Consider the following 23,829-nt stretch of genomic DNA (forward strand, 5'->3'; position numbering starts at 1 on the left):
ACCTAGTGTTGTGTGTGATTTTCAGGCTTAGAAATAATAGAATTGAAATAATTGAACAGAACTAAGTAATGCTGTTATGAATATCTGAGGGTGATGGAACTCTGCTGTGTAAGCCAGTGTAATTCTGCAGAAGCTGAAAAGCCCTTTTCGTTTGCATCCAAAAATGTGTAATATCATCACAATTAGTTAATGTGTCATCATATCAAAGGGTATTCTTTCATCCTAATGAATTATTAACAAGAACTTAAGTCAAAATTCCATTGTACATCACCACAGGCAAGCATTGGGCACCATGCAATTCTGCCTGGGATTAGACAATGCCATTAAAGTAAGCTCATGTCTTTTTCCACAATAACAAAAGTCAAGTCGGAGTGCTACGTCTTCAAGAAAATTGACCTGTCCCCAGTGAAGAGAAGGAAGTCCTCGGCACCAATTCAGAATTAAACCATTGATCTCATTCCTGCCCCTCCTGAGAAAAGGGGTCTAACAGCCCCCACTGAGCAGGAAACACAATAAACCCACTGCAGCTGTAGAATAAAACGATCTAACAGTACCCTTGAGAAAATCTGACCTCTAATCTTATCTCACGTAGACCCAACGCCCCCCGCAGCTTTTCCAACCTCCAATAGGAAATGAACTTTGCCAAGAATCTTCACACCCCTAAAATAAATAGCCATAGTTACCATAGTGTATGCCACGCTGGAGTTGGTGCTCAACAAACTTGAGGGGTGTTTGTGCTGGGAAAACAGAAAATTTGTATTTTGAGCATCAATTATCAGCATCCTGCTATTGGTTCTTGTACATTTAGGTCAAAATAAATCACCCTTGAATATGACCCAGTACTTTCTTGCCCTGAACTCCAAAGATCAACTGTTTGTGTGACACATTTCCGTTTCGCCCTCCAGCCTTCCGGTGAAATCTGAATGAAACTGTGAGCAAATGTGAGTTTTGTACTGTTGGTCCATGTCCCTGAGCATTTGGATAGTGATTGCCAAACTTTTAAATGTACCACCAACAGATAGGGGCGATCTTCATGCCAGTAATTCTGAGCTGGATTTGAAAGTCGATTGAAGAGGTGAAAAGTTGTTGTGTGAGCAATATCATTACTGGGTTCAATCCCTGACTCCAAGTTCCCAATTCCAAGAACATATATTTGAGGTCATGGTACATTAGAACATATTTTTGGGAGGTGCTAATGTAATGGAAGTGTAAAATATATGGTTACAATAGTTTTTACCAGTTTATGAAAATATTTTATTTAATTTTACAGACAATTCTGAGGCATTGTTTATTACATGGATTTGGTCTTTGCTGTTGCATTCATCCCCCGGCTCCAATCTCCCATCCCAACCCAAGAAAGCTTTAACTTTATTTATTGTTTATTCTTTCATGGGATGTGAGCCTTGTTGGCAAGGACTGGACTTGTTGCCTATCCCTAATTTCCCTCGAGACAGTGGTTGCAAGCTGCCACCTTGAATTGCTTGTCCCATTTGGTGTAGATAGACCGTGCTTTTAGAAAATGAGTTTCAGAACTTGATTCCATAACAGTGTAGGACCGGCAATGTGATTCCAGGACAGAAGTGTGTGATTCAGAGGGGAGCTAACTGGTGGAGGCATTTCCATGTATCTGCTCTCCTTGACTTCCTAGGTGCTATATGTTCCAGGTTTGGAAGGTGCTGTTCAGGGAGCCTAGGTGAGCTGCTGCAGGCGTCTTGTAGATGGTATGCACTGCCACAGCCTAGGTGGTGTTTAATGCTTAATCTGGTGAATGGGGTTCTCATCAAGTGGACGGCTTTGTCTTGGATGGTGTTCGGCTTCTTGTGTATTGTTGGAGTTGCACTCATCCAGACAAGTAGAGAATATTCCATCACACCCCTGGCATATGTCCTGACAGACACAATGAGTCAGAAGATGAGTTATTCGCTCTAGAATGCCAGGCTTCTGACCTGCTTTTGTAGCCACTGTATTTGTATGGCTGGTCTATTTCAATTTTTGGTCAATGGTAACTCCTAGGATGTTTAGTGGAAGATTCCCTATAATTTAAGTCATTGAATTGCGATGGAAGAGGATTAAATTCAGTCTTTTCAGAGATGACCATTGCTTGGCACTTGTGTGGCACAAAAGTTAGCTGCCAGTTGTCAGTCTAAGCCAGAATGTTGCCTGGGACTGGCTGCACATTGGCATGGGCTGTTTCAGTATCCCTTGGGGGAGTCAAAAATGATGCTGAACATTGCGCAGTCATGTGTGAGCACCCCCATTTGCATCTTTACGATGGAAGAAGGGTAATTGATGAAGCAGTTGATAACGATTATACCTGAGACACAACCCCGAGGATCTGGGTGCTTGTGGCACAGTGGTAGTATTAAGCAAACTAATGGGGCTAAAGGCAGATAAGTCCCCCTGGCCCTTATGGTTTTCGTCCTAGGATCCAAAAAGAAGTAACTACAGAGGTAGTGGATGCATACTTATGGTTTCTAAAAATCCTTGGAATCTATTTAGTAAGGGAGGGAGACAAAAAGCTGGTATCTAGGCCGATTAGCCAAACATCAATTGTTGGAACAATATTGGAATCAATTATTAAGGAAATAATAGCAGCACATTTTGAAAATCGTAGTCCAATCAAGCAGAGTCAGCATGGCTTCATGAAAGGGAAATTGAATTTGACCAATTTATTCGAGATTTTTGAGGAAGTCTCAAATAGAGTGGAGAGAGAGAAGTATTTGGACTTCCAGAATGCATTTGACCAAGTACCTCACAAAAAGTAAAGTCATAAGATAGGCACCCATGTGTTGGATGTAGTAGAATTGGCTCTTGAATAAGAAACAGTGAGAGGGGATAAAGGGTTCTTTTTCAGGTTTGCAAACTTTGACCTATGGGGGTTCCACAGGGATCAGTGCTGGAACCGCAACTGTTTGCAGGATATATTAATAACTAGGAGGAAGGAAGTGAATGTTCTGTAATCCAATTTGTGGACGGTTCAAAAATAGGTCAAAAGCTAAGTTGCGAGTAGGATAGAAACAGTTTGCAGAGAGATGCTGAGCGGTTAAGGGAATGGGCAGAAACCTGGCAAATGGAGTATAATATGGGAAAGTGTGAGTTGTTCAAAGAACACTATTATTTAAAAGGAGAAAAACTGCAGACAGCTGCAACTTAAGTAACTTGGGGGGGGGGGGGGGCGCCGTGTACATGAGACACAGAAAGCTAGTACACAGGTGCAGCAGGTAATCAGAAAAGGTAATAGAACTTCAAGGAGATTGGAGTAGGAGAGTTGGCAAGTCTTACTACTACTATATAAGGTGTGGGCGAGATCGGGAGTACTGTGAGCAGTTTTTGACCCTTATTAAAGGAAAGATATTATTTCGTTGGTAGCAATTCTGAGAAGGTTCACTAGGATGATCCCCGGTATGGAGGGACTGTCTTACGAGCAAAGGATGAATAGTTTGGGGCTCTACTGATTGAGTTTAGAAGGATGAAAAGTGACCTCATTGAAACATGTAGAATTCTTAAGGGGCTTAATACGGTAAATGCTGAGAGGATGTTCCTCTCATGCGAGAGTCTAGGATCAGAGGGCATAATCTCAGAATAAGAGGATGCTAATTGAAGACTAAAATAAAGAGGAATTTCTTCTCAGAGGGTGGAGAATCCTTGGAACTCCTTGCCGCAGAGAGTGGTGGAAGCAGAGTCATTGTGTATATTTAAGGCTGAGATAGATACGTAGATTCTTGATCAGTACAGGAACCTGTGGTTATGGGGAAAGGGCAGGAAGGTGGACATGAGGTGTGTCAGATCAGCCATGATCCTATTGAATGGTGGAGCAGACTCAAAAGGACTGAACACCTTACCTTTGTTGCTATTTCTTATGGTGGTGTCTCTACTTTTGTACCAGAGATCTCAGTTCAAATCCCACCTGCCTCAGACACTTGTTGTAACATATTTGAATAGGTTGATTTTAAAAATTAACGATGAGGACCTGTCCCTACCTCTGGGCCAGGAAGCCTGGGTTCACATCCCACCTGCTCCTAACTGTCTAATAACATCCCTGAACGGGTTGATGAATGAAAACAAAAAAAGGTCAGGATCTCCGCAGTGATGATCTGAGAGTAAGATGATCGTTCAACAATCACAACCATCTGTTTTTGTGTCAGATATGACTCCAGATTTCCCCTGATTCCTTGTGACTTTGACTTTGGTAGTGGTCCTTAATAACACACTTTGACAATTGTAACCTTAATGTCAAGGGCAGTGACTGTCAGCTCCCTCTTGAATTCGGATCTTTTGACCATGGTTGGACCAAGGCTTTAACGCATTCAGGAACTGAGTGGCCCTGGCGAAATCCAAATTGAGCATCAATGAGCAGGGCATTACCGTGCAAGTGTTGCTTGATAGCAGTGTCAATGACACCTTCTATTACTTTGCTGATAGGGTGGTAATTAGCCAGGTTTGATTTATCCTGCTTTTTGCTGAACAGGGTGTACTTAGGCAATTTCCCACATGGTCGGATAGCTGACAGTGTTGTAGCTGTACAAGAATAGGCTGATTAGGGCCAGCATTAGTTCTGGAGCTCTTGTCCTTTGTACTGTTGCTGGGATGTTGTCTGGGCTAATAGCAGTCGCAATGTCCAGTGAGTTGCTTGATTTGCTCTATATTGATCCCATCTAACATGGTGGTCACACACATGGTATCACATTCGCATCTAATCTTCCAGATGCAGCAGGTGGTGAATGTTGGCAAGCTTTTTTGTTCTATATGGACCTGAGCTATTACAAATCGCAAGAGACCAATTGGTAATTTTGTTCAAAACTTTTGACTAAACTTTCTCTAGCTGAGCATATCCTTAGATGCTAATAGAAATTGAGATGTGTCCCCATGCATTGTGGGATTTAGGTAGGAAGCTGGAGGTGAGCAAATATGCATTGCTACACTTGTCAGCTTCAGAACGAAGTGAGAAGTAAACTGTTGGATCAAAGTGACAAATTGCTGACATAGGCAAACATTCAGAAGTACTTTTTTTTTCTCCAGAGTAAAACACATCAAAGTTACAAAAACAAACATGAAGGAGTCTTTGTCAAGTTGAATGAGATTTGACAAGTATACTGACCTCTGCAATCTAGAATAAGCTATTGATGAATGCAACAGAGGGAAAAAGGGCAGGATCCAGTTAGATTTATTTCAAGTCCAGGAAAATAAAAATCTTCCTATTTTTGTGTAAATTAGGCATTTATTTTTAATCTGCCTTAAGTCCTATTGCTAACATTTTCTGCAAGTTATCTGGTATTCAAGTAGTCTCTTGATAGTACAGTATTTGAGTACTGCTGAAAAAGTGTACATTTTGTCAAAGCTTTTCATCTTGCATTCATCAGGGCAACTCACAAGAAGATGCAGTTAAAGGGGAACAGCATCTTTAATATTCTGAGAAGATTGTGCAGAGTGGTTGTGAAGTGGACTCTCTTTATGGGTACTGTCATTGAAAATGAAGAAGTTAGATGATGACTGACAGTTAACTACCAGGTTTTGTTCAACTTTTAAAGCAGGCATTTGATTCTGACTGGTCAAGTTATTGCCCTAAGGAAAGGACCAGAGCTTAGCTGCTTTTTTTTTGCTAAATTGAAACAGACACATTGTGTGTGCATGTTCTTTATGTTCGCAAGGAAGAGGGTCCTGTGTACTAACACATGTAGCTTCTGGTATGCACAAGTGTGCAACGCTCTGAGCGCGATTGATGACATTCAATAGGTTGTCAGTGTAATTTTTAGTCCATTTGGATTTATTTAGCGAATTATTGGCAAATCAGTCTAATCATGAATTGCATCTAATGTTAAACACTGTTTAGAATTTTGCAAGCGTTAGCTGTTTGGCTGCAGTTAGTACCTTGCCTGTTGCAAACAGCTAAAGATGCACATTGTTTGATACAAGCTGTTAGTGTTTGGGATGTATACCTTACATACCTATATCACTCTGACACTGAAATTCATGCACACATTACTCAACTGTGTGATTGCCAGAATGTCATTTTGACTCGATGTTAATGATAGCATCCTGCAAGGGCCGATCACTACTTACGTTGCTACTGCATGCAGTCACCTGTTGCTCAAATTTGAGATGCTTTCCTTTTAATCTGAGGTAGATTGGGCACTTTACGGGCCCAGAAACTGGCAGCCTTCGATCTGTTCCTGAGTTTGCATGACGTACAAGAAATGATCTGATCAGGGTGGCCATTACCTACTGGATGGCTTTGATGTACTGTTTTAGATATTGTATAGCTATTAGCCTGTTTCAGCATCAAGCTTGCACAGTGTGCAAATAGCTCGTATCCAGTTTACAAGGTTGTAGATGAAGCCAATTGTGTAGCGCATAGAATTGGAGGAATATTATCATGTATATTGTCCAGTGGATGTAGGCTTGCAATAGACAGTAACAGAGAAAGCTTTGACAGTATTCTTAATTAGCTTGCCAAGGTAAGAGAGCTCAATGTCTGCTTCATTTCAAAGGTGAGTTCTGGATGGAACTCATTTAGATGTATAGGGAATTGACTGGTATTGTTAATATCCATTTGTTGAGTTCCAACTTGTTATCCTTCCTGTTATAATTTGTTGAATTAATCATTAATAAGTAGGGTAATCTGCCAGAGGTCATAGTGCTCATTACTGTAGATGACATATGAACATAGAGGGATGAGACCATACACCAGGTTTGAGAGAGCGAGGAACAAAGTTTTTTTTTAAAAAATATAGAACCTTAAATGTGCTAATCTTTGGATTATTCCAAGAACTGAAACCTTTTGAATTAGTTTGGCAGGAAGCGTAGGTTCAGAAGGAAGAAGAGCAAAGCTTAAAAATGATAAGCTAGTAAAAAGGTTAATAAAGGACAAGGAAGTAACTGCTGCCAACAGCAAAGGAATTGTTCAGTGATTCACCATTTGGAGTCAAATAAATGTGACAGGTGAGCTGAAGACACAGATATACTTTTCGAAGCATGACGGCTTGGTTAATACAGAAACATGAAGGACAACGAGATCAGCGCAGTATTTCAGGTTGGAGGATTTTCAAGTGGGATAGTGCAAGGGGTTTAAAGAAAACAAATTGACAATATTTGCCAAAGAAACAATTGCATCTGAGGAAAGACAGTAGGCTAAAAAGGGCACAAAATAAGATGCTATGAGTTGAACTGAAAAACAATGGGGAATCATGGTTTTAGGAGTATAGTAAAATCACCAAAACCATCAGAAGGAGATACTTGAATAAATGTAGGTAGATTGTAGAGAAATCAGATACAAAAGGATATTTTTTACGTGTAATAATATGAACAAGAATAAATGTAAAATGAATAGATTACAGGATGCAGAATTCTTGAAATGTGTTCAGGAGAACTATTTTAGCCACTATATATCATTAAACTTAACAAAACAAGGGGAATTGGTCTGAGCAGCTGAAAGAGGTGTCAGTGCTAGAACATTTGTGGCTGTGATCATCGTTCAGTTAGATTTTAAATGACAAAGGCAGACCAAGAATGAAATTTTTAAATCGGGAAATGGCTAACTTTATGAAGCTGTCATGTGATTTGCCAAAAAGAGGCTGAAATCAACTACCAAAAGTGCCAGGGCAGTGGGAAAAATGCAAGGAGGCGCTAAGGAGGGTTTCAAAAATTCTGCACCTGAACTCCCAGAACCGCCACCAAGAAAAGGTGTAGTTCTCAAATCGAAACCATTCTCTTCTCCCCACTTCCCCTGATTTGATGCTGCTTTGATGTCAATGACAGTCACTTTATCCTCTCTCCCTCGAGGCAAAAAGGGGTAGTGCCAGGACATTAGGATGGTAAATTGTACCAACTAGCTTCAAAATCTCCCCACCCCCGGCCTCATCCCATGTCCAGCCCTCCCTCTCATCCCCAACTCCTTAACCTGACATAACCTGTCCATCTTCTTTCTCACCTATCCCACCCACCCTTCCCATTGGCCAATCTCCACAACCCCATATCTGCATCCACCTATCACCACCCCACGTACCTTTCCCCAAGCCCCCCAACATTTATTTCTGAGCTCCCTTCACCCTTGCCAACGCTGATGAAGGGTCCCAACCTGAAATGTTGACGTCCCTGTTCCTCTGATGCTGTGACATGCTGTGTTCCTCCAGTACAACACTGTATCGATTTATGAAGGGGAACGTTGTTTTCTCCATTTAAAATGTATTGAAATCATCAAAAATGTGAATATTCTAGCCCCAGCAGTGATATCAGTCAAGTAAGCACAAAAGTATTCAAAATAATTTCTAACACTACTTCACCTTTCATGGTACTTTCAATTCTGCAGATATTTAATTTTCAGTTCAGCTTCTACTTTGAAAAATGCTGACTGTTTTAATTTTATAGATGTTTTCAGAAATAATCCACAACTGATATGCACAGAAAATTCAAAATTCTCAGTGGGAAAAAAAAATAGAAAAGAGCAATCCAGCAAGAAATCTTGCCCCTCCAGATGCAATTTACAAATCTTCCAAGTACAGTTTTGCCCCAGAGCAGTGATTCATTTTCCATACTGGATACCTCTATTCAACGTTGGATTTTATTTTTTGCATGATCTTGCAGTGTGGAATTTTATCCTCATTTTTCTAAAACGAAAAGAATAGTGTTGATTTTTAAGCCAGTTGAGCTCAATATCTACAGATTTATTTGATAAAATTAGTGGAGTTTTTCACTGAATAAATTTTTCTTTTCTGATTGTTCTTTTTCTGAACACAAGTTCCACCAATCTTCCCAAGTGCTGGTGCGTTTGGCTTAAAAAAGATTAATGTTGTAGGATGTGAGCAGTACTGCAAAGGCCAGTATTTGTAGTACATCCCTAATTGCTGTTGTGAAGTTGCTACTCAGTCCGCCAATACACTGTCTGCCACTACGTAATGCCAGCGAGACATGCCATCTACAAAATGGACTTCAAATTGACAGAGATCCTTTGACCACACTTTAAAAACACAACGTCTCCCTGGAAGACGAGGGGCACAAAGCACAAGAGACAACTGCTATATTCTTGTATTGTTTCTCTTAACATGGAATTATCACTCTTGTACTGGAACTGGTAAGTAAACAAGTTTACTTAACAAATTGACTGATAACTTGCAGTTAGGGAGCAATGTACACCTCCCCGAGTCTACTGTGTTGCTGCTCAGCGATGCTGGTCATGCAATGTCATTCCTGGTTCTTGGCTAATTAGCATCCTCAGTTCTTAAAGCAGAAAGGCGAATCCTCTCTTACTTTCCAAGATAAAGTGACATGCACTAAGAGTGAAAATACATAGGTGTTAGGTAGTTGAGAACAATTTATGCAGAAACAAGAATTGAAAAGATTGTATTAAGGGTTCGAGAGCTTGTGTAATGTACAAGAGGTTTGATAATCCTCCATGTTTTGTGATGGCATAACTTCTGGAGGGCTCTGATGGTACCGTGGTAGTGTCCCTACCTATGGGCCTAAAGGCCTGGGTTCAGGTTCCATCCTGCTTCAGAGGTGGATTTTTAGAAAGTCAGTTCACTTCTGGTGAAATGAACTTCACTCTTTATGTAAAAAAAATCACTTACTGGAAAAGACAATTAAAGTAGGTCAACATCTGGAGTATTGTAGACTATGGAACTGCTTGGACTTGTTGTCAGAAAAGTCATATGCCTGGGTTTATGGCTGTCAGAAGTTTGTTTTTGTTTTGGATATTGTTTGGAAAAGGCGGTTGGGATATAGCCTGTTAATACAGAAGCCAGTCAACTCCTCCTTTTCTGTCTTTTTGGAGAAACCCTTTAGAAAGTCTAGTGTGAGTGTGACAAAATGGATGAGGTCATTCTTCTGAGAAGCTTGTGGGAGACTTCTTCTCAACTTCTCCTGAAAGAACTGCTTCTGAACAGGTTCCGGTGACAACTGCATTTGTTTAGAGAGACCTGTCTAGGTGGGCCGTATCCAGGCATTGATGCTTTGGTGGAAAGCTAGATGAGGAGCGGTTGAGGATTCTGGGTCTGTACTCAATGGAGTTTAGAAGTATGCTAGAATGCTTTCTTTTAAAAAGTCTGAAATGTCTCAGTAGATCATCTTTGTCTTGGGAAGTAGGTATGTTCTGTACATCTTTGACTTTGCCTGGGTTGGGACGGATACCATAACTAGAACAAATAAAACGAGGAAAGGTGCTCTGACCTGCTGCCACTTGCTGTTAAGGACTTGTCCTCCTTGATGAGCTGCTGTCACCAGTGAGCATAGTTTTTTTTTGGTTTTGCCCATCACCAAGGTATCATTACCCAGGAATGCCTTCTGTCATACTGTTGACATGCTGCTGGAACGGATCCTGACTGACTGATCGACCAAAAGCAAGACCTTCCAAAAGGTGTTCTGAAAATAGTGATTTCTTGAGATTCATTTGAAAAGTGAGCTGACAAATATCCATGCTTTGCAATCAGCTTGGGAAATCGTTTACCTTTTGTGAATTTAGGATTTAGTCGTTCAAAAGCTGGAATATTGTGTGGGCATCCCTTTAGAGAAAGATTGAGATGTCATGGGTTCAAACGTACCCTGATTGTGCCAGCTTTCTCTTTTCTTTAGCACATATAATATAACTGGACCATTATGCACAGATGGACTGTTATACTTCCAAATCGCCTAGCTTGTTTTTAAACTCGTATGAGAACGTCACACTTTCTGGGACTCTCCATTGAAGGAGTTGCATCTTCTCTAAATTGCAGTACAGCATCACTTCTGCAGTTTCCTGCGGCCTCTCAACTGGGTATATTTGTTAAGTTCTGGAGTAACTCTGCTGCAGTTGATAGGTTGGTGATTCATGAATGGTTACAGTGTCAAGTTTTGTACACACTGGTAGTACAGCTCTTGCTGATTTTTGTATTCACCAGGTAGAATTCTTCCAGTTTCTATGCAGAATTTCTCTATCGAATTTCATCATAAAGATACCAATGCAGGGATGGGTGTCCAATTACACGCAGTCAGTTTTCCTATTGTAGGACATGTGATTGACCTACAATTAACCAGGTACATATTGTTGAGAATTCTGACAGGAAGGATGTTCGCCCTTAGCTCCCATGTCAACTATGGTGTTGAGTGTATGTTTACCAATTTTTTTTTGGCATACAAGACCATAAAATATGGAAGTAGAATTAGGCCATTCAGCCTATAGAGTCTGCTCTGCAATTTGACCACAGGTGATATGCTTCTCAACCCTATTCTCGTGCCACCTCCCTGTAACTCTTGGTCCCCATATCAATCAAGAACGTACCTCTATCTGTCTTAAATACTCAATGATTTTGCCTCTACAGCCCTCTACAGCAATGGGTTCCACAGCTTCCCACCCACTGGCTGAAGAAATTTCTCCTCATCTCAGTTCTAAAGGGTCGACCCTTCATAGTGAGGCTGCGCTCTCATGTCCTAGGCTGTCCTAGTGGTGGAAACATCTTCTCAATGTCCACTCTGCCCAGGCCCCTCAGTATCCTGTCAATTTCAATGAGATACCCACTCTCACTCCTAAACTCCATTGAGTACAGAAGCAGAATCCTCAATTGCTCCTCATATGACAAACCCTTCATCCCCAGGATCATTCTTGTGAACCTCCAGTGATCTCTCTCCAATGCCAGCACATCCATCCTTAGACAGGAGGGCCAAAACTGCTCACAATATTCCAAATGCAGTCTGCCCAGAGCCTTATACAACCTCAGCAGTACGTCTCTGCTCTTGTATTCTAACTCTCCTTGAAATGAATGCTAATGTTGCATTTGCCTTCCTAACTGCAAACTGAACCTGCATGTTGACCTTAAGAGAATGCTGAACTAGGAGTCCTAAGCCCTTTTGTGCTTCAGATGTCCAAAGCCTTTTCCCATTTAGAAAATAGTCTGTGCCTGTACTCTTCCTACCAAAGTGCATAGCCTCTCAATTTCTCACATTGTATTCCATCTGCCACTTCTTTCCCCACTTTCCTGGCCTGTCCAAGTCCTTCTGCAGTCTCCCTGCTTCCTCAACACCACCTGTCCCTCTACCTATCTTTGTGCTATCTGCAAACTTAGCAACAATGCTGTCACTTCCTTCATCCAGATCACTAATGGATGACGTGAATAGTTGTGGTCCCAACATTGCGGAACTCCACTTGATTCTGGTAGCCGTCCTGAGAAAAGACCACTTTTCCCCCACAGCCAATCCTCTATCCATGCCAGCACTATGCCCCCAACACTATGGGCTGTCATCTTATTTAGCAGCTTCCTGTGCAGCAACTTGTCAGAGATCTTCTGGAAATCCAAATAGACCATATCAACTGGCTATCCTTTGTCTAACTTGCTTGTTACCTCCTCACGCAATTCTAACAGGTCTGTCAGGCATGACCTCCTCTTGACAAAGTTGTGCTGACTTGACCATACTTTACTATGCGCTTCCAAGTACTCCTCAATCTCACCCTTCATAATGGGCTCTAAAATCTTACCAACGATTGACATCACGCTAACCGGCCTATAGTTTCCTGTCTTCTGCCCTCCCTGCTTTAAATAGGGGTATACATTAGCCATTTTCCAGTCCCCTGGGATCCTCTCTGACACCAGTGATTCCCGAAAGATCACCACTAATACCTCTACAATCTCCTCAGCTGTCTACTTCAGAACTCTGGGGTGTAGTCCATCTGGTCTGGGTGATTTATCTACCTTCAGACCTTTCAGCTTCCTCCATACCTCCTCCTCCTTGATGGCCATGACACTCACCTGCTCCCCACCTCTGCTCCCCACCCCCCAACTCTCTTGAAGTTGTTGAACAATGCTGCTGATGTCTTCCACTGTGAAAACAGATGCAAAGTACCTTTGTCAGTTACTCCACCATTTCTTTTTCCCTCACTACTAATTCTCCAGCCTCATTTTCCAGCCCACCAATGTCCACTCTTGCCCCTCTCTCCTACCATTTAAATATCTAAAAAAACTCTTGCAATTTTCTTTTATATTATCAGCAAGCTTACCCTCATATTTCATCATCTCCCCCCATTGCTGTTTTACATATCCCCTGCTGGTTTTTAGAGGCTTCCCACTAATTTTCACTACATTGTATGCGTTTTCTTTTTGCTTTTATGCAGTCCCTGACTTTCCTCATCGGCCATGGTTGCCTCATCTTCCTCTTAGTATGTTCGGATGAATTTCTGCAGAGCCTCCTCAAGTACCTCCAGTAATTCCTGCCATTACTGCTCCATTATCTTTCCTGCTACGCTTACCTTCCAATCATCTGTGGCCAGCTCCTCCCTCATGTCTTTGTAGCTACCTTTTCTTAGTTGTAACACCCTAACATCTGATTCCACCTTCTCCCTTTCAAACTGCAGGGTGAATTCTATGGTCACTGCCCCCTAAGGGTTCGTACACCTTAAGCTCCCTAATCAAGTCTGCCTCGGTACACATCACCAAATCCAGAATTGCATGTTCCCTATTGGGCCGTACCACAAGCTGCTCCAAAAACCATCTCGTAGGCATCTCACAAATTCCTTTTCTGATTTCTTCCCAGTCCCCCTGCATATTAAAGTCCCCAGTGATTATTATAATAATGCCTTTCTTACATTTTTTTTTAAGCCCTGATTTATTTTTTTGCCACATCTGACTACTGCAAGGAGGCCTGTACTATTTCAGATCAGGGTCATTTTTTTATTCACGGTTCTTCAACTCTACCCACACAGATTGTCCGACTTCCAAATCTGTATCACATGTTTATCTCTTTTTAATCTTGTTGACCCTGTACTAATTTGCTCATGGCTCAGGTAGTAATCCAAAGAATATTGCCTTTTTTGGTTCCACTTTTTAATTTAGTCCCTAGCTGCTCACATTCCATCAGCAGAACCTCTTTTCTCTTTCTCCTATATTGTTGGTACCTACCTGGACCATGACAACTGGATCGTTCCCCTCCGACTCCAAGTTCGTCTGCAGCCCAGATGAGATGTCCTGTGCTCAGGCACCAGACAGGCAACACAGCCTTCAGGACTCTCGATCCTGGCCTCACGGAGCAGTGTCTATGTCCCTGATCACAACTATGTTTCTCTTTCTTCTGCCGTCTTGAATAGCTACCAGGACCATGGGACTGGTCAGTTTGTTCATCCTCCCTACGGTCTCCATTCCCATCCCCACACACAGCAAGAATCTCAAACCTGTTAGACAAGCTCAAGCACTGACGCTGCTTCAGTACTATCTCCTGGATCCATCTGCCTTCCTCGTACATAGTCACACATTCCTGCCCCAGACCACTGACTGAATTTGAGGCAGTTAATCTAAGGAGTGTGACTGCGTCCTAAAATATTGCATCCAAGCAACTCTTTTTCCCCTCCCTGATGTGTCGCCATGTTTGAGACTCAGACTTTATCTCATCAACTCTGAGCCAGAGTTCTTCAAGCAACCAATGCATGCTTCAGATGTGGTCTCTATGAACCACAATGTGGTCCACCAGTTCCCACATCATGCTGGTAAAACACATCACCTGGCCTAGCATCGCTATTTTAATTACTTAATTCTTAATTTGATTTTTCATAATTTCCCCCGGTCTTTGAGTAACCTGTAAATATCATCTCCCCTATTTACCTTCAAACTGAAAGTGACGGAAAATAGTCAAATTAGTAGCTGTCACCAACCAATGAACTTAAGCTTTACCTGTGATGTCACTCTCCTGTGCTGGGCCTTTGATCCTGGACTTCAGCTTATCCTGTTTGGAAAAAAAACCTCTCGCACTATGAGCCAAAAAAAACAAGCAAAAAAATGCCTGAACCTCTCGGCACTGAATTTCCACGTTGCCTTCAGGGTGTGCAATTTCTTGGCTTTAATAAAGGTTATAGTAAAGCTTTGTGCATTGATGTACAATTGAAACTGCTGCATTTTGACTTGAAAGCAGCTTCAGTAGAAAAATCTAGAAAAATGAGGTGACGTCCAACCCTGGGCTGAATTCTAACCAAATTGCTAATGGCATAAGAGTTGTGTGCTAATGCACTGAAACCTCTTGTTCTATACTAATTTTAACAGTGATCTCAATCCTATCTGTACCATGTTAAAATACAGATCAATATGTGAGTTTGAAAACATATAAGTAAACATTCTTTTTTAATTCTAACAGCTCTTTCGAGAAGTAAGGATTATGAAGATTTTGAATCATCCCAATATAGGTAAGATTGTATTTTAACTCAACTAAGTGTGTATTAAGTACAGATTAACTTTGAATCGTGATCACTTTAAAATGTATTTTCAATACCATTTTTCATGAACATGTCTTGTTTATCTTCCTAACTTCCTGTTGACAATAAGTAACTCTGCTAAAACGGGTGCTGTCTTGACTGCATTTAATTTTTGCTGTGGGCTTTTAATATTTAGCACTCTTTGTAATTTTTATCTTTCTTGGTGTTTTGTAAAGAAACTTCTGTAGATTTGTGAGCATGGGCTGTGAGGGTTGGTATCAAGTTTGACTCTTGCAGGAGCAAAACAGCCAAGACATTTTGACCTTCACTGAAGTCTAAAATGCATCTTGACCGGCTGAACAGTGATCAGGAGCAGTTGAATTTTGTCTTTTTAAGCCCCTTTTAGTCAGGCTGTGCAAAGGGCAATGATCAGCATCTTGACTAAAATCAGCTAAATCATCGTAGACCACAGATTGAGCGTGTGATCTTCCTCTTTTGAATAGCTTGGTAATATTTCACTTGATTCTTCACTCACCCTTTAGAAGCAACTTTCTGTAGCTCTTTCTAAGTGGTATAATCACAATGAACACAAAACAGTATCCCCTCAAATCTTGATGTATTTCTCAGTGAAGTATCATAGAATGGCTCATCTGAAATGGGTCACTGAAGATGAGCTATATCTACAGAAATTGCTGGAAAAACTCAGCAGGTCTGGCAGCATCTGTGGAAAGAAATCAGAGTCAATGTTTTGGGTCCAGTAACCCTTCTTTAGAATTCAGTTCTGTTTCTTTTCTTTTTTTTTTACTTGCAGTACCTGCAGTTCTTTCAGTTTTTATGATCCACATCTAATTAGCTTGCATCCCTAACATTATAATTTACATAGTCAATTTTATGCAGTGTTTGGTTTTTGTCGGCGGGGGGTGGTGGGTTGTAAATAAAAATGGCAAATCTTCATAGAGTCACGTGTGATGTATCTGCCTTTGATGTAATTGGCTCATAGGAGCTGTTGCTCTTGATTTATTTCAAATATGTTTTAAAGGCTAAATTCTTAATTCTTTTTGATTTTTTAAATTTGTCCTATTAGCACTGTGTGCTTCTTTGTGTACAGCTCTTGGATACTACCATATTTTAAAAAAAAGCACCAAGGCTTCTCCCTCTTAGGCTTAGGTTTGTAAGAAATGAAACCCATTTTCTGGAAATTTTCTGGAAAAAAGTGTACTTGCGTTATTATATTGGGAAGCTGATAGCAGTAAAGCCCCATTTCATTGGGTGTTGCATCTTCTCCCCAAATATGCTGGAATTTAGCATAATAATTTTTATGAATATCCTGGGCACTTTCACATGTTCTTTACTAAATGTTGATTTCATTGAGAGGAGATTATTCCTAAGACCTGAGTTTTTTTTTGCAGCTTACTTTGTTTTCAAGTCACACTGTCTCATTTCACTATCTCCTTTGTGCTTGCTGACCTACATTGGTTCCTGGAAAAGGCCTCAACCCTTGCTATCTCTGAAATCACCTCTAGCCCAAAGGCCTCCAAGATAGTTCCACACCTGTCATTCTGGCCTCTGCTGCACCCCCAGTTTTAATGCCTGCAACACTGGTGGCTGCATCTTTAATTGTCTAAGCTCCAAAATATTCTCTGATTGCACCTGTCCACCTCTCTCATTTTTCTCTTTTAAGATACTCGTTAAAACTATTTCCCTGACCAACCATTTTGTCATGAAGATCTCCATATATAGCTTGGTGTCCTTCTTTGTTCTGTAAGGATCCTGTGAGGCATCCTGGGAGTCTGTATTATGCTAAAAGCTTTATAAGTTGTTTTTTATGACAGGTGGAAATAAACTATTTAGTTTACAAATAATTATTTTGTTCTGCCCAATGGGAATGCAACTGAAGCAGAGTAAATTGCTATGTGATATACGACCTTTTGTTTTCATCGAAAGTCACAAATCAGCAGCTAAAACTTTTATCATACCCAAGTTGAGAACACACGTTGAGAAATAGGAAAGAGTGAAGATATATATTACCAACTAGCTGAACCCTAATCTACCTTCAATACGTAGGTAAAGGATTCAATCTATCTGGAGCAATCAAAGGAAGAAGAGGGGTAATTTAGTTGTGCTTTTGGGAATGCCTCATTCTTCTCCCATCATCATGAGAGCACTACATGTGCAAACTCCCTGCATAAATTTGCTGAATTTTCAATAATATAGTAAAGGTGATGTTATCCTGTTTATCGTAATTTTATAAGAGGTGGCATGGTGGCTCAGTCGTTAGCACTTCTGCCTCACAGCACCAGGGAGCAAGGTTCAATTCCACCCTCGGGTGACTGTCTCGGTGGAACTTGCACATTCTCCCCATGTCTGTGCAAGTTTCCTCCTGGTGCTCCAGTTTCCTCTCTCAGTCACAAAGACGTGTAGTTTAGGCAGGTTGGCCATGCTAAATTGCTCATACTGTCCAGGGATATGCAGGCTAGGAGGGTTGGCCTTGGCAAATGCAGGGTTGCTGGGTTAGGATAGGGGGTATAGGTCTGGGTGGGATGCTGTTCCGGGGTCAGTGTGGACCTGAAGGACTGAAGGACCGAATGGCCTGCTTCCGCACTGTAGGCCTTCTATGATTCTGTGATCCCAACAAAATGTAGACCTCAGCTCTGCTGATCCTATGTCTTCCCAGGAAAGTCTCTTAGCTTTCTGATTTCAACCCTTTTGGTTCAAAAAATGCTCCAGGAAAGCCTCTCGAAGACTACATTTGTTTCGCTTTCCTTAGTGACCTTTTTTTGTGGTCTAAGGTTAAACCTAAATTTGGCTGCTAACAATATTTGATTGATTTCTGAATTGCTATACAACAATGTTTCTTGGAGTAGAATCTCCCTTCAATGTGATCTAGAATAGGAAGAGTTGCCAATGGGGTGCCACTTTGATCTTTGTAGATGAGGACACTGTATGCACTTTCTTGTCTTATATTTTAGCAGAAGTTACACACATACGTGAATGCATTTTCTTGAATTTTTCTAACCTTAGCTTGTGTTAATTTACGTTTCTAGGTTGGACTTCCACAAGCATTTAATAGTATCCACTGTTATCCACATGATCTGTTTGAATGCAGTACAGCAGATCAGATAGTCTTTGTTTAGGTGTTTTATTTATCCAGAGGTTTCACCTTTAACACCAGTGTCATTGCCAAGCCTTTACCTTCGCCTGCACGTTCACTTCTCAGTTTTGGATGGACATAGCAATGGAAATGAAGTGAATAGCTGCACTTTGGGTGCTATGTGAAACAGCATGACTTTGATGAATAAGTTGAGGCTAATTAGAACTGATTTTAACTGTTTAAAGGAGCATTTGCAAGTATAATTGGGAACAGGATCAGTCTGAATTGTGATAACTAGGTTGAAATCTCCCGTTAGCATAGCCAATTGGTGAGCTACTTGAGGACTGCTGGTGCCATGTAACAATAATCACAGGTCTGTCTGCAGAATTGGTACCGTTCAGGAGAGGAGGAGAGGAAGTTCAGTTGTTTGGCATGAGGTATTGTACCTATTTGAGAAGAGTAATTGAAATAAGATGGTTTCCAAATAATATGTTAGCTCTAGTGCCAATGTTTTTCAGAAATTCTGGAGGTCCTTGTTATTGGTATGCACCTGGTACATTGGAGATGCTTTTGTGGCACAGTGGTAAGGTCTGTCTTCAAGACCCCCGCCCCCCCCAAAGAGCTGACTGTACAGGTTGATTAATATACAGTATCTACACATTGTGTAAGTATGATCTAGTGGACCCGTAAGCAAATAAGGGAGGATATTTAAGTTCAGAAATTAAATATATAGCAACATTCCAACCCTCTGAAATGACATTTGTCATAATTGCTAAGTCAATGTGAAAGGAGAGCACTAACACTTCAGTGGAGGACTGTTGTATGTTGCAATGAATTTTTCAATCAGTGCATGAGGACAATATTGAGAATGAGTTTTGGAAGCACCATTCAGACCTCTAGATGATATTTTTCCTGATTGGAATAAAAAGTTGACTATGAAAGGATTAATGTTATGGAAATGTATGTATAAATGAAGAAAATTGCCTTGACTTCTTTGAGTAGTGATATTGTAAACTTCTCCCTTTTGAAAGAATTATGATATTGCTGCTAACAGTGACTAAAGTAACACAGCCTCCACAGTGTTTATTTTGCTAATGTTTGTGACAAATCTTTTCCCTTTTTCTCTTCTAGTTAAGTTATTTGAAGTAATTGAAACTGAGAAAACACTATATTTAATAATGGAGTATGCAAGTGGAGGTAAGTCAATGCTTTGACTGCTCCGTATGACTGACACACTGGGATTACTGAAGGTGGAATACCTCATTGAAATAACTGTAGTGCTAATGGTTACAGGATTGACCCCCCCAAGTAGTTTGAGTTAGATTCTCTTTTAAAATGCAAACATTGGTTTTTCAATGTTTTCACTTTATTAAAGGTGAAGTTTGAAACGTTTTACCCTCTCCCCTTTCTGCCAGTCCCGAGTTGCCTTGTACAAAGGCAGACATTTAGCACAATTGAGAATAACATTTAGCACCAGGGAAAATGGACACTTCTTCAGGAGGATGAGAACCAATAGTTAAACTATTGTCAGATGATAGCTTGCGAAACTGGTGGTTGATTAATTTCTTTTGTTACTCTGTTTTGAAAGAAAATGAAGAACCTTAACATCAGACTTTTTTGGCTTTTCAAGCACTGTTAAAAGCCATTGTTCCTTGAGCAGATAAGCTCCTTTTTAATGTTTAGGCATAGTTGAGGGTCTTTTTACAGTGTGCATTTTCTGTTGGAAGTAGTAGTATATTTCAGGAACCATCATCCAAAGACATTGTAACTAAAAAATGAATGTTATCAGGGCCCATAGCCTTTACAGTATCCAGTATCTTTAGCAAATTGCTTAAAGCCATAGTAATTGAGTAATATTTTATTATTTTCAAATTGTTGATTATATAATTCCAATCTATAAAAGCAATTTTGTATCAGTCACACTCAGTAATTTCTCAGCTTTTCTTCTGTAATTAATAGAGTACTTGCCATCGCTGTAAAAAGTGAATTTTTTTTTTTCTGTTCAGTATTGCCAAAGTGTGTATAATTGTTTATCTACGCTTTAAAATATAGTGATGAGAAATTTCTTCATAACCATGATAATTATATTAATGTATGCATTACATGCAGAAAATAGGGACAGTGTCAACAGTTGCAATTAAAAGTTTTGTTTTTCAAAGTTCATTTGAAAAAACTCTGCAAATTGCAGTGGTTTAAAGAAAATAGTACAGTAGGCAGCACATTTGGTAAATATGTCTTTCTTTCTCATTTTACTTCTTTACAATGCAGGAGAAGTTTTTGATTACCTTGTTGCACATGGAAGAATGAAAGAAAAAGAAGCAAGGGCAAAGTTTAGACAGGTGAGTTGAGTGAAACTAAATAAGAATTTGAGCTCAGTTTCTTATGTTCAGTTGGATTGCAGTAGATTTCTTTACAAGTATTCATACAAAACTAAATTGACAAATTTTGTTTCTGTAGGGAAAAGCTTGTGATGACCTATTTATATATTTTTTTTAACTTTTCCGTTCATTACCTTGCCAATTAGACTTGTTTCTAGAAGAATAACTGGTTAGCAATTAGAATCAGGCTATACTTTTTTTTGATTTGCCCAGTGACTCCTGTGAGCAACCCTGGTTGTAATCAGTAAACTCAGCTCAGGTTGGAGATCAAATTTACGATATTCCAAATCAAACTAACCCAAAATGAACCCCTCTATTTACATCAACAATGGCTAATCAATTGAGGGCTTTAATTGTGCAATAACTGGCCTACAATTCTAGACAATTTTATCGAACTGTTATCAGAGCATTGGAAAAGAATAAAACATAGATTCACGACTAAAGATGAGATCATAGTCCTGATAAACTTGGAAAAAATTTTTGAGAAGTAAAAAAAGTTAATGAATCAAACAAAAATATTTAACATTTGAAAATATTAATGACTAGTAGGATAATTTATAACGGTCAATAAATTGGTCATGACATAAATTTAGTTTTAGTACCTCTATGTTAAGGAAGAATTTTCAATATTAAGGATTATTAGAATATTGATTGCATTATTGAGAGTGGCTATTGAAGCTGTCAGTCTTAACACTTAGAAAGAGATGAACCACTTTGTGAATTTAAATGAAATAGGGCAAGTACATGAAAATGGAAATAATGTGTTGTTTTGATATGGAGCTTGTGCAGGCACAATGGACTGGATACTGCCAATCATTATGGTAAGTGTTACAAATTGTGAAACTGCTCATTTCATTTCCAGAATTATTGTATTTTTTTAATTTTGTTCTGACTCATTGGGAATCAAGACCCGTTATTCCCGAAGTTGTCATCAAAGTTGAAGATTTTTATGGAAGGACACAAAATTCCCTAATTTACCTACCTTTTAGACCCAGGTTGATAGATAATATGGACCAATTGCTGTACTTAAAAATTACTTTTTATTCCAAATAAATCGATTTTAGTTACTGGTAATCAATTATGAACTGTTGGCGCATAACTCTACTAGTTAAAACTCTAATATCCTTTATAAAATCCCCTCCTTATATCAACACGCACGCGCACACGCACACCAATGCGTATGTTACGATGGACTGGGAAAACGGTTCCCAGTGGTCTCTGTGCACAGGATCCACTGAGATGGTTCTTGTGCTGGTCAGGACACTGCTTCTCATCTGCCTTCTGCGGATGTTTGCACTGGTTTGCAGGTAGCACATGGGCTGGTTCACACTTAGGTCTCTGACTTATTGAAAAGTCACAGTTTAAAGCAACTGCTAGAGGAAAAATAAAATGGCTTTCTTCAGACGTGATGGCTTTTATCATACTGTCCATACTATCAAAACCACTTTTACTGCTGAGAAATGAGAGAGCTTGTGTGCTGTTGGAGGTTTGAAGGCTTCTCTCTATCCTGTTCACAGTCGTAAGCTGTTCAGTTACTTGGGAACCAATCACATTTTTTGGCATGCAGAACACCTTTGTCATTGGTCAGTGGGCTAATGATCAATTATCAACACGCTACTGTTTCTAAGCAAAGCTCCATTTGTAGACAGCCTTTTGGGCTCCAGCTTATCTGCAAACTAAACTTCTAACTATTGCTGGAGCCAGAAGCTGTGTACACAATGTTTACAATGAGAGCCAGTTACTTACCTTCAAAACGCACAGCAATCCTCAAACAATCCTTGGTTTTGAAACAATTCTTTTCTCATTTAAGTCCACATTTAAAAATGCAAAAAAATTAAAATTAATAGTCCTTCCAATTTTTGATTTGATTGTCTGAATAGATAATGCAAAGAATGTGGCTGACATTCTGGACTAGAATTTGCCCTCCAGGATGAGAATTTGGAGACCGGATTAATTTGGGATCTGCCTTCAACATCAGCCTGTCAGGAAGTGGGATTTCCTAAGGTTGGAGTCTTAATTGATCCAGAGATGGGTCTGCTGTCCAATTTGGCAGACCTGATGCAGGCCAGATCTGGAACAGGCAAGTTATAAGGCCCATTCCCTTTCCCATCTTTTGTCCAAAAAACAATGGCCTGGACTTTCTTATTGAATTAGCTGCAAACGTTGAGCTGGATCAGGAAGCTATCAAAATGTGTTTAGAATTATTTCAACAGTATTTAAAAATTTAAATGTGTTTACTCTCGTTCTTCCTCACCTGTCTGGTCACTCTACTCCACATTCTGCTAGCCAAGTCCCATAATAAAAGCTCAAAGCTCACCAAGAGCCCATAAATCTCCTAAATGAAGAGCTCAGGGTTGCCAGTATCTAAAACTTAAAAGTAGGGCAGCACAGTGGCTCAGTGGTCAGCATTGCTGCCTCACAGCACCAGGGCCCTAGGTTCGAATCCAACCATGGAACACTGTTTGTGTGGCATTTTGCACATTCTCCCTGTATCTGTGAGTTTCCTCCGGGTGCTGTGATTTCAAATAGACACATCCAAAGATGTGCAAGTTAAATGGATTGGCCATGCTAAGTTGCCCATCATGCCCAGGGATGTGCAGGCTAGGTGGATGAGCCATGGGAAATGCAGGGTTACAGGGATAGGGTGGGGGAGAGAGTCAAGGTGGGATGCTCTTTGGGAGGCTGGTGTGGACTCGACGGGCTGAATGGCCTGCTTTACACACTTTAAGGATTCTATGATAATGAAAGGTTAGAATTAGAATTTGTTATTTAATTTAAATTATGCTTACTGCAAAAGTTCTATACCATTTATTCAATTTCAGTACTTTTACACATTTACAGTGACATCTTTTACTTGACAGCTTATTAGTTGGCAGAAATAAAATTTTGGCAAATACATTGTTTGAAGGTCTATTCAATTTTCTAATTATAGCATGTCATGTCTGACTCACCTTAATGAATGTAATAACACCCTTTTGTGGCCGTTTTGTATAAAACGTAGACACCGGAATAAATCTGCTTGATCTTTGTTGACTCTCCATACACTGCATGCTGTTTTTAGTTTGTCCTGTCAAACGTGTACTGTATTTGGTGACAAGGTGGGTTTGTCGATGTTTGTATTTGAACAAATTTGGATCGGATAAGCTGCCAACAAGTCAGTGGAGAACTGATTTTTTTGGGTTGAGAAAATAGTTTACAAGTTGATGTTCCAGGTTGTGCACATG

The 23,829-nt window shown here is 40.1% G+C and overlaps 1 protein-coding gene across 10 annotated transcripts in view; it reads left to right on the forward strand.

The window, feature by feature from the left end:
* mark1 (MAP/microtubule affinity-regulating kinase 1) overlaps window positions 1–23,829 on the forward strand; it is a 172,674-nt gene that overhangs the window by 108,550 nt on the left and 40,295 nt on the right. For all 10 annotated transcript variants that reach the window (XR_007262857.1, XR_007262858.1, XM_048600844.1 and 7 more), the window contains exons 4-6: window positions 15,079–15,127; window positions 19,359–19,424; window positions 20,496–20,566. Coding sequence is in view for 8 of the 10 variants with exons in the window: in XM_048600844.1 (XP_048456801.1) it covers window positions 15,079–15,127; window positions 19,359–19,424; window positions 20,496–20,566 (186 nt within the window). In the remaining 2 variants the exon portion in view is untranslated. The remainder of the gene's footprint in view (window positions 1–15,078; window positions 15,128–19,358; window positions 19,425–20,495; window positions 20,567–23,829) is intronic.

The sequence above is a fragment of the Rhincodon typus genome, chromosome 9 (assembly GCF_021869965.1).
Source record: "Rhincodon typus isolate 14 chromosome 9, sRhiTyp1.1, whole genome shotgun sequence".
NCBI classification, from domain to species: domain Eukaryota; kingdom Metazoa; phylum Chordata; class Chondrichthyes; order Orectolobiformes; family Rhincodontidae; genus Rhincodon; species Rhincodon typus.